Source organism: Sciurus vulgaris (assembly GCF_902686455.1).
Source record: "Sciurus vulgaris genome assembly, chromosome: X".
NCBI lineage: Eukaryota > Metazoa > Chordata > Mammalia > Rodentia > Sciuridae > Sciurus > Sciurus vulgaris.
This window is the reverse complement of record NC_136471.1, coordinates 121,119,406-121,131,553: the sequence shown is the minus strand read 5'-3', so window position 1 is coordinate 121,131,553 and position 12,148 is coordinate 121,119,406. Positions and strand designations below refer to the sequence as shown.

General features: G+C 31.8%; 1 protein-coding gene across 5 annotated transcripts in view; it reads left to right on the top strand.

Moving 5' to 3' along the window:
- The window catches only part of CNKSR2 (connector enhancer of kinase suppressor of Ras 2), a 283,644-nt gene that overhangs the window by 219,896 nt on the left and 51,600 nt on the right, over positions 1-12,148 (top strand). For all 5 annotated transcript variants that reach the window (XM_079122826.1, XM_079122825.1, XM_079122824.1 and 2 more), the window contains 4 exons: positions 5,442-5,490; positions 5,901-6,073; positions 9,097-9,170; positions 9,455-9,526. In XM_079122826.1, the coding sequence (XP_078978952.1) occupies positions 5,442-5,490; positions 5,901-6,073; positions 9,097-9,170; positions 9,455-9,526 (368 nt within the window). The remainder of the gene's footprint in view (positions 1-5,441; positions 5,491-5,900; positions 6,074-9,096; positions 9,171-9,454; positions 9,527-12,148) is intronic.

The following is a 12,148-nucleotide window of genomic DNA, read 5'->3' as shown; positions in this document are numbered from 1 at the left end:
CAGCACCCCATCATATTCAAAACTCTAGAAAAACTAGGGATAGTAGGAACATACCTTAACATCATAAAGGCATGTATACTAAACCCAAGGCCGACATAATTCTAAATGGAGAAAAATTGAAAGCACTCCCTCTAAAAACTGGAACAAGAAAAGGATATCCTCTTTCACCACATTTATCCAACATTGTCCTTGAAAATCTAGCCAAATCAATTAGAAGAAAGAACTTAAAGGTATACAAATAGATAAAGAATTCAAACTATCACTATTTGCCAGTAATATGATTCTATATTTGGAAGATCCAAAAAAATTCCACCAAAAAACTTTTGGAACTAATAAATGAATTTAGAAAAGTAGCAGAATATAAAATCAATACCCACAAATCAAACATTCCTATACATCAGCAATGAATCCACTGAAAGAGAAATAACACTATCCCATTCACAATCACCTTAAAAAAAATACTTGGGAATCAATCTAACAAAAGAGGTGAAAGACCTCTGCAATGAAAACTACAGAATACTAAAAAATAAATTGAAGAAGACCTTAGAAGATGGAAAGATCTCCCATGCTCTTGGATAGGCAGAATTAATATTGTCAATAATGGCCATACTACCAGCAGCACTATACACATTTAATGCAATTCCTAATAAAATCCCAATGACATTCTTCATAGAACTAGGAAAAGCAATCATGAAATTCATTTGGAAAAATAAGAGGTCCAGAATAGCCAAAGCAATCCTTAGCAAGAGGAGTGAAGCAGGAGGCAACACAATACCAGACCTCAGACGATACTACAGAGCTATGGTAATAAAAACACCGTGGTATTGGCACCAAAACAGACATGTAGACTAGTGGTACAGAATAGAAGACACAGAGACAAACCTACATATCTCATACCAGACAAAGGTGCCAAAAACATTCACTGGAGAAAAGATAGCTTATTCAACAAAAGGTGCTGGGGAAAATGGAAAGCCACATGTAACAAAATGAAATTAAACCCTTATCTCTCACCCTGCATGAAACAACTCAAAGTGATTCAAAGACTTAGACACTGGAACAGAGACACTGCACCTGATAGAAGAAAAAGCAGGCCCAAATCTTCACCATGTTAGCCTAGGACCTGACTTCCTTAACAAGACCCCTAAAGTGCAAGAAGTTAAAACAAGAATAAATAAATGGGATGACTCAAACTAAAAAGCTTCTTCAAAGCAAAAGAAACAATCAATAATGTGAAGAGAGAGCCTACACATTGGGAGAAATTCTTCACCACATGCACCTCAGATAAAGCATTAATCTCTAGGATATATAAAGAACTCAAAGAACACCAAAAAACAAATAACCCAGTCAATAAATGGGCTAAGGAATGAGCAGACACTTCACAGAAGATATACAATCTTTCAACAAATATATGAAAAAATGTTCAACATCTCTAGTAATTAGAGAAATGCAAATCAAAACTACTCTAAGATTTCATCTTACTCCAATTAGAATGGCAATTATCACAAATACAAGCAACAATAAATGTTGGTGAGATTCTGGGGGAAAAGGTACACTCATACATTGCTGGTGGGAATGCAAATTGGTTCAACCATTATGGAAAGCAGTGTGGCAATTCCTAAGAAAACTTGGAATGGAACCACCATTTGACCCACCCACTATCCCACTCCTCGGTTCATACCCAAAGGACTTAAAATCAACATTCTACAGTGTCACAGCCACATCATTGTTTATAGCAGCTCAATTCACAGTAGCTAAACTATGGAACCAACCTAGATGCCCATCAACAGATGAATAGATAAAGAAAATGTGTACACACACACACACACATACACACATACATACATACATACTGTGGAATATTACACAGCTCTAAAGAAGAATTAAATTCTGGCATTTGCTGGTACATGGATGGAGTTACAGAATATCATGCTGAGTGAAATAAGCCAAACCCAAAAAAACAAAGGCTGAATGTTTTCTCTGATATGCAGAAGGGGGATGGGCTAGGGAAGAATAGAGTTATTTTATATTAGGTAGAGGAGAGTGAAGGGAGGGGAAGGGGTATGGGGGAAGGAATGATATAGTAGAGTAAAACAGACATTATTACCTCATGTACATGTATGACTGCATGACTGATATGATCCTGCAATATGTATAATCAGAAAATTGAGAGATTATGCTCTATTTATGTATGATCTATCAAAATGTATAAATGCATTCTACTGTCATGTACAACTAAGTAGAGCAAATAAATTTAAAAATAGAGAAATAAATGCATTATGAATTTGCATTTTCATCAGAAATATATACATTGTCATTACTGCCAAGATTCTAGGCCTCTTTAGTTGTTTTAGAACATTATAGTGATCAGCTTGTTATCCATTATAGTGTATTCTTAACTTCTTGCTCTTGTTAAATATTGCATAATATCCTTAGAAACTAAAATGTTTTGCACAAATTAAAGTTCTGTCAGTCAGAATGAATAAGTTCTTCAGTTCTACTAAAAACAATGTATTATCATAAATTTGTACCTCAAGGGCTTCATAACAACACAGCTGCTTATTACACAAGGAAACCTTAACAGTCAGGAGCTTATTTGTGTGTGTGGAAATAATGAACCTTTCTAATATAAGTTTGAAAGGGACCATTTATAATATGAGACTTGGAGTTTTTCAAGACAATCCCACATTTGGTAATTTGCTAGAACTCATTGGACACAACATATAGTTGTATTCACAGTAAATTTTATTAGAGCGGTACAATAAGTGATATACAGCTCAGTAAGTAAAAAAGACACCTCTGTAATCTGGAAAAAATCCATGTACAAGTTTCCTGTGCCCTCTCCTTTCCATGACAGCCCACACAGAGCACACACTCTCTCCAGCAGCAAAAATGCAGCCACATTGTTTGTATTGTTTCTATCCAGGGAAGCCCACTAGAGACTCAGCACCCAAGGATTTTATTGAGTTTGTCACACAGGCATCCTCTGCCTATGAACCAACAAAATTTCAGACTTCCAGAAGGAAAACAGGTATTCAGTGCCCCTAGATGGGAAACATAATCATCATTTAGGGAAGCTTCATATTAGTATAGGAAACTGTTTACCAGCCACGTTCCCAGATGTAAGCCAAGGGCCAACCTTGCAAATAGATCCTTCTAAAATAGAATCCTCAGGCCTGCTATTTTAACTCTTTTCTACCTAAATGTATAGTTTTTATGCTTTTTTCTCATTACTTTCAAAGGACTATAATTCAATTAACTTTTTCACTTTTTAGAATATCAAGTCACTTGGAAAAATAAGTAAATCTCTCTTAAGAACTCCATTGTAATATTTACAAAAGACATATAAGGCTTTGTTTCATTGAATGATAAATTTGTATTGAATGCCTAGGCATAGTCAGGTTTCAACAATACAGTTACACTCTGAAATCATGATCTTTATGAAAATACCATATATTTATGGAGAAAGACAAGATAAATCTTGTTAAAAAGGAAACCTGGAGAGCATAAAATGGTGTTTTTGTGCAAATTTATAAGTAGACTTTCAGATTCTAAGGAATAGCATACCAAATGCATAGGTGGTACATTATATAACCCAATTCTTCCAAGCTATTACCATGTAGTTTCATAAAAGCAAACTACCCCCATCTTTGTCATTTTTCAAAATAATGAGCTGTAAAACTATAATGATTACTTGTGGAAACACAAAAGGAAAAATCCTAATCAGTAATTTTATAACCAAACAATTTAGGGAAAATAACTATATGTAAATTACATTAAGCACTCTAGCCTGAGTTATCATTTAAACTATTATTTTGAAACAAAGTGCACTCAAGAAAATCAACACAGAGTAATGGGTTTTATCTTTTATGCTTTCTCTCAAAAATTGATTATGAATTTTTACAACCATGAATGCTACAAATATTGAGATCATATATATATATATATATATATATATATATATATATATATATATATATATATATATATGAAGAGAGAGAGGAGAAAGAATAGGTATACCGATTGTACTCACAATCATGGTCTTTATGAAAATACTCTTTATTTATAGAGAGATATAACAAACACCACATATGTACCTATTTATATTGCTTGGACACTTGGGTGATTATTATTTCTGGGTTACATTATATATTTAAAAATTATCTGACCTTTATCTTTACATATTGTACCCATCCCTAACATTCACTAGATTTGTGTAAATCATATGCAGAATGAGAAAATTATTCTTTAAGTAGAATATTATTGTTAGTAAAGATTCTAAATAATATGTATTGTATAAAACCAAGATCAGAAAATTTTGTATAAACAAAAAATCCATTTGTGTCTTATAGATATATCTTTATGAAGAAACTGTTACCTAAAATTCATTTTGAAAGAATATCTGTGAATTAAAAGCATGTATGCTATCTCTATTCCCACTTGTCTAACTAATCATGTGAATATAATTAATCTTGTTACACCAGTAAACCATCTAACTTAGAAGATTATCTGACTGGAACCAGTGATTTATAGTCATTGATCAAAAGCTAAACTAGTCAATACAGCTGTGGGTTTTTCTCCGATATGCTAAGCTATTTAGATTCATAGCATGGAGTAAAGAGATAGGTGGGTTTAACAGAGATGGTTGTTTAGCTAGGAAGGTGTGGTACAGGGAGTTATAGTTCAGTGGAACCATTATAATGATGTCCCATGGACAATAAGTGTGAGGAGAGAAATACAGGCATAAAAGGGCAGTATAGTCAATTAGTTAGAAGCCATAATGAATAATTTTTAAATTGATGGGATGGTGGTATGGATTTTGTGAACCATAGATATTAGAGGCAGTGGCTAGAGTGTGCATAAGACATGAAACATAGTCATGGGGACAGTTAACTGGAGAATGGAGAGGTAAAGATCATTGGAAATCATATATGAGGATGCAGCATGCTAATATCTACATGAAGATTAGTCACCAACAATAGTGATAGAATTAGACATGAGAAGAAAATACTGATTCAAGGGCTAAAATATTTAAAGACTAAGGGAATAGTATATTAGTAGATTATGGTCATATTTGCCTACCTACTTAATGAGATTTTTATGAGAATCAAATAAAATATTATATGAGAAAATACTCTAAACCCCTTAAAAAGGTACAGAAGAAAAATAAGTAAAAAGTTCCTAGTTTTACCAGTGCTTCATACCCTGATTTCTCTGTCTACAAAATAAAGGTAAAGATAGTAACCTCTCCTACTTCCTACAAGATTAGAGATGTAAGTGACATGATATATATTAATTTATTTTGAGACTTTGGGAAAAAATAAGGTATTTTCTCTAACCAGTGTTGAGTCATCATTTAGCCCTTGAGAGTTCTGTATAGCCTACTGGAGCTATGGATTATATCCCGAGTATCAGATAACATTCGTCCCTGTCTTTGTTTTCAGACATTTCAGCAGTCCTCTCTGCAGCACAAATCAAAGAAGAAAAACAAAGGTAAGAAAATAAAGTGAAACCTTTACCTACTTGGTTTGTGCTGTGATAATCACCAGCACAGCACACATAACCCATTCTTCTCTTGCCTGAGCCAAGTGTAGTTTGGAAAAGCACAGCCCCCTAGTGCAAGAGCTGCTGAGACCAGCTTCTTCTTCAGTTCAGTTACCAAACAAGGTAACTTTTATGGCAAATGGTCACAACATGTTTTGAGACTGGGATTACACATTTTTTAATTAATTGTGTCATTTATGTGGAAGAAAAGTCATTAAAGATGTCTTTATTTTTCTATTCTAATACAATGTGAAAATGATAATTTTTAAAGTACCCTGACTTATTTTTAGAATCTATAGGTTAATCCTCTATACCTTTTTCAAAATTTAAAGAGCATTTTCACTTACTGTTATCTTTAGGTCCTATAGCAGGCAAGAGCAAAAGACGGATTTCTTGCAAGGACCTTGGTCGTGGTGACTGTGAGGGCTGGCTTTGGAAAAAGAAAGATGCAAAGAGTTATTTTTCACAGAAATGGAAGAAATATTGGTTTGTCCTCAAGGATGCATCCCTATACTGGTATATTAATGAAGAGGTAAAATAAAGTACACTTTGTTTTCTTATTCATTCTCTAACTAAAACTGTCACCATTTTTAGACTTACATTTTGAAATTATAATTACCTTAAATCCAGTAAGGAATTCTGCTAATTTTTTTCAATACATTTTCTTAAAATGATTTTATTTGGAGGTTTTGGAAATAAAGTGCCCCAATTATTCTAATATTGAAACATAACTTAAGCACAAAATATATTAAAATTATATGTATCTAACTAAAATACCCAGCTGATTCATGTAGTAGCTTAATTAAAGGGATTAAACATGGCAATTTATACCAAAATGTCTTGTTTTTGTTCAAAGTTTTATATTTTTTGGATTGTTTTTAATGGAGAAGCTCGTTAGTAATTTAAATAAAGTTAATATAATAAAGCATTAATACTTTTATTGAAGAAAAAGTGAACTAGTAGACTACTTTTGAAAATCTGCAAGTAATTATTTCAATAGGAATTAAGAGTATAGGGAGGGTACATATATTACACATTTAAATTGTTCTTATGATTTCCTGGAGTTTTTTAGTACAACAGATTTATATCCAGGGTAATCATATCACAACCTATCATTTATCTCCACAGATATGCCAAGTGTATACTTCGTTGATATTTCTTTGACTGTATATTTGTTTTGATTCCTTTGCTATAGCTATCAGTTCACTTTATTATTAGCTTTTTTAAACAATGATTTCTGCTATTATAAAAATGTACATGGTTTAATATAATATTCTGTTTGAATAGTTTTTTTCCAGAAACTGTTAGGTTAAGACATTTATTTGCATTTGAAGATTAATTGTTGAAATGTAATTGAACAACATTATTATGCCAATGATTAGAACATATTTTATCTAAAGAACTTGGTGTTCCGCAAACAGGCTGTTATGTTATGTCATGTTATGTCACAGTTAAGAATGCAGACTCAGGAATAACACCACCTGAGTTGCTGTGCTTCAGTTTCTTTATCTGCAAAATGGAAGTAATAATGAATATCTCACTGGGCTATCATATTGATGAAATGAATCAGTGAAGGTAAATTCCACTTAAAACAATATCTGGCATACAAAAAGTATTTAAGTAATATGCCTCCAGCAATATTTTTTTCAAATTGACGTTTTATTTGTAAAATCTTGAAGTAATATATTTTCTATTAATAAAAATGTCTATACTACCTGTATAAAAGATTTGTTCATTTTCTGTTCTTTTGATATTTTTGTGGCAATTGCAAAGTTACCTAAAATATCACTTATTTCACTGTGTCTTATTTTAAGTATAGTAAACAAACTATAATTTTACCTACATTTTTATTTAATAGATATTTTAAATACGTTTTGTTTGCCTACCAAGTAATATCAAGATATAGCATATCTATATTTCTCTTTATTGTAAAGTCATTTGTAGATTTGTCTACTATGAACTGGATCATATTCTTTAAAAGTTTAAGTGATGAAAAACTGTGGCCTCTTTTTATTGACCATTAGGTTTGTTTTTGTATGTACGTTTTTGTGATACTTGAGATCAAACCCATGGTCTCACACAAGTTCTCTATAACTGAGCTATACCCTCAATTCAGTAGTTATGTTTCAATCATCAAGTTATTGTTACTGTGTTAGCCTTGTGAGATATGAGTGAATAGTTTCATAGCACACTTTGCAAATAATACCTTGGTGTGATCTTTGTCAGACAAATGTCAGAGATCACTTATCATATCACAGGGAGACAATAATTAACTCAAAAATACTTAAATTATTCAAAATTTTAAATTTTTAAATGAAGGACAGCAAAGGTAATGTTACATAGAAATCAAAATTGAGAATTGAGAATAGAATTTGAAAGCTTTGTCTTTAATCCAAGACTGGAATAAAAGTTTATTTAAAGATTGAAAACTTTCCATACTGTTCTTTTTTCCATACTGTTCTTTTTTATAACACACACACACACAGACACACACACATACCCTTAATCACTGCTCATAGCATCTAATTTTAAGTTTTGCATAGAAACTCAGCATTGATAAAAATCACATGTATGCATATACACACAGAATTGAGAATCTGCTCTTTGAGATCATGAATGTGAATATAACCTCACTTGAACTTGATATATAAGGAGCTTGAACTGATATTACACAGATCAAATAAGAGTTTAGGATAGTAAAAGTCTAAAGAGCTTAGCCATGTGCAGGAAAAGAGACACAGTGATTAAAGTGTTAGCCAAAGATAGTTTTAGCTTAGATGGGATCACTCGCATCTAACATAATATTTTGGATAATTTGCGGGTTTTGTAAATATAACATTAAAGAGAGAAGGATTTTATGGATTATTCAAATCCACATGAAAATGACGTTTATAAATATAATATGTATCCCAAGCCAGATAATTGAAGAACAATTTGGCCTATATTGTTTCCACACTAAAAATGATACATAATACAAATGTTACATAATTATGAAAAATTAATTCAGGTTTGATAAGAGAATCTTTGGAGACAGAAGAAAAATTGAATCAGTAAGCATATCTATATTTTATATGTGAACATTAAAACATAATAAAATATGTGTATTATAAATAGGAACTCCAGTTATTTTGTACATTATAAAAGTATACATACACTCTGACCAGAAATTTCACCTTTTTGTTGGGGGGTGCTGGGGATTCACCCAGGGCCTTGCACATAATAAGCAAGTGCTTTACCACTGAGCTGTACCCCAAACCCCAGAAAATTTCTTATTAGACATGTTGTACTTTGAGAATTAAAGAATTTTCTATCCTTATTATTATATGAAGAGAATTTTTAATTAAGTTCTGTACATATTTTAACTTTTAACATGTTCAAAATAGACCTTAAATTTATGAGCTATCACATGTGAGAATGGACTTATAATCTCAAATGTCAAATTTAAGGAATTGAAGAACAGATTTGTTAGTATAGATACTTAAGGCATAGTTATGCAGTGTCATTAGCCTCAGATCTTTTCATATAATAGCCTAAATGAGAATATTGCTTCTTTAGGATGAAAAAGCAGAAGGATTCATCAGTCTGCCTGAATTTAAAATTGATAGAGCCAGTGAATGCCGCAAGAAATAGTAAGTAGATTTTATTTTGGGAGAGGGAAAGAAGGGAAAATTTTTTTTTAAATTACCAGCTTTTAACTTATAGGTTTCTCATCTAATGCTTTCAAATTGAGGTAATAAGAAAGCAGTTTTGTGGGCAGAAAATTGATTTTCTTACTGATTTCTGTCATCTTGTTGGAAGTATATATATGGGAACTCAGGTTAGATGCTGAGGTAATTTTACCCATAAAAATTATTTGGTTCAAACTTATTTCCCAATTTGAAATAAAATAAACACACCTTGTTTCTTTTTGCAGTGCATTCAAAGCCTGTCATCCTAAAATCAAAAGCTTTTATTTTGCTGCTGAACATCTTGATGATATGAACAGGTAAAGTATTACTTAAATTTCAAAGTAGTTTTAAAGTCATTTAGGCCTAGAGTTCTAAGTTTTCTACAGTAATGCTTAGAGAATGTTACTGGAGTTTCTAGATTGATTAGTTTAAAAATAAAATGAACCCAGATAGAATTCCTTATGGCCATACCTAATTTTAAAGAATGGTACTTATCCATATAACATCATGTTATAAGCCTAAAATATATATAATAAAATATATTTTTTAAAATAATAATACAGAAAGAATGACATTTAAATAGACTCTAGCTGGGAATGTAGATTAGTGGTAGAGCACTTCCTAGCATATGCAAAGTCCTGGGTTCCATCCCTAGCACAGCAAAAAATAAAATAAAATCAAACTCTGATTATTTGTCAAGTTTACCAAAGTGGTGCCAGAATCCATATACAGACCATAGAATCTCACCACAAGAAAAAAAATTATTTTCAAGTTTATGTTAAGAATGCCTTAAGGGCTGGAGAAATAGCTCAGTTGGTAGAGTGCTTGCCTCGCAAGCACAGGCCCTGGGTTCAATCCCCAGTACCGCAAAAAAACAAAACAAAACAAAACAAGAATGTCTTAAAATTTATTCCTAGATGGCCCAAGAATTACACAAAAACTATTTTAAGTGCTGTTTCTGACAGAACACTCATCTCAATAATTGAAGCCTAAGCAAAGTTCTTTTTGTCAACTGGACAGGACCATATAGCCAACTATTAGATGGTTCTGTGGTTATTTGATGACTCAGGGGAAAATATATATATATATATATATATATGTATAATTTTTATGATTAAAAATACCATTTTTAAAGACATACAAAGAAAGTCACCAAATAAGGCACATATATTATATATAATATATATTATATATATGTCATATATATGTATACCCCCATCATCTACCAACTTCTTCTTCATGTTTCAACTTTAACTTTTATGAATTTCTTCTTTTCTTTCCTTTCCCCATTTCTCTTCAATAAAATTGTAGAATTTGAGTTTTAGATTAAAATGTTTCCCTTTTTATAATTTCAGCAACTAGTGTACATTATATTACATATATAACCTGCCTACAGTTAGCGAGAGGCAGGATAGCATAGTGATCAAGAGCATGTAACTTTTGAACCAGACTATCTAAATCCCAGCTATACTACTTAATAGCTGTGTGATCTTGGATGAAGAACTTTGACCTCTCCATGCCTGTTATTGTTCAATGTGTTTAATAGGTACGTGGGATAATAACTTTTTCAATTCCATATTTGCTAGTTCTACAACCTTAGGCAAGACACTTAAAGTCTCTATGCCAGGTTACTGACCCTTTTATAAATAGTGAGAATAATAACTATCCTATAAAAAAGATTTTTGTGAGAGGTAAATAAATTTCAAGTGTACATAAATGTTCATTATCAATGTGTATTCTTTTGATATACTTTGGGCTGTTGCTCCATGTGCCTCTGTATGTCTCTAAAAAAGGTAGTTTTTAAGCACAAAATTTGTGTAGCTTCATAAATATACTTGAACAGACTAAATGAATGCGGTTTTATAAATATTATTTTGAAACAGGAGTACAAGCATTGTTTTTTTAATCAGAGATATGAATATAAGGAAATGACAAAGAAGATGTTGAGAATACTTAATGAAAGGAATAACTCATGCAGTTTCCATTATTTCCTCTTAATGCATATAACTAAAATTCTTGAAATTTCACATGAGGCATTTAGAATTTGGAGAGCTTTTTCTCCTTATTCTCAAGATGAAAATGTCATTCACATACACATGGTAGGTGGGGCGTGATATTCTTATTTTGTGTTTTAATTATTTTATACCTTTGTTCTAGGTCTTCAACTATCCATGTTACCACATGTTAAGCTGAACACCCTTAATAGAGCTCATTGTTCAGCACATGGCAGGCACTTAATAAATGTTGAATTGAAAACTTGAGGAAGCTTCTTTTTAATTTCTTGATTCATCTCATAAGAACCTTGTTGTTCTTTAGAATTCTGATTACATTAAATATTAATGATTTTTAAAGTAACTAATACAAGGCACTGGATTAAATTTCAGTGATGAATTTTTCTTTAGTGGTATAATCACAATTTTTACTCCCAAAACATCAAGACAGTCTTTCCCAAGAATGGTAAGATTTGCCTTGTAGTACAAATCCAACCCCTTTCTTACTATAAATGAACTCTGGAATAGATTAAAATTTGACATTTTGCTAATAACTAGAGTCATTTTAAATAGTTATTTGTCATGAAATTGACCTCTTGACTTACAGTTTATAATCTTCAGAAGTGTGTGTGTGTGTATTCTGGGCTGTTGAATTCATGTGATCAGTATTTTATTCCATTCTATTCCAGTTCCTTCTTTATTTCCCACACATTCTTGAGGTGACAATAGCCCTGTAGGTTTTGTCAAAATAAAGTTGGGCTATAATTGACTTATATTTAAAGTTTAAATTTCTGTAGATGTCATTTCATCTATCAGACACATAAGTTTCATCCATTTCAAGATATGCTTAGTATCTGATGCCCAGTTAACACCACCTGGCAAAAATGGTGAAATATATGATCACTTCAAATAATGTCATCTTCCACTTGACAGGGAGATATGATCTTA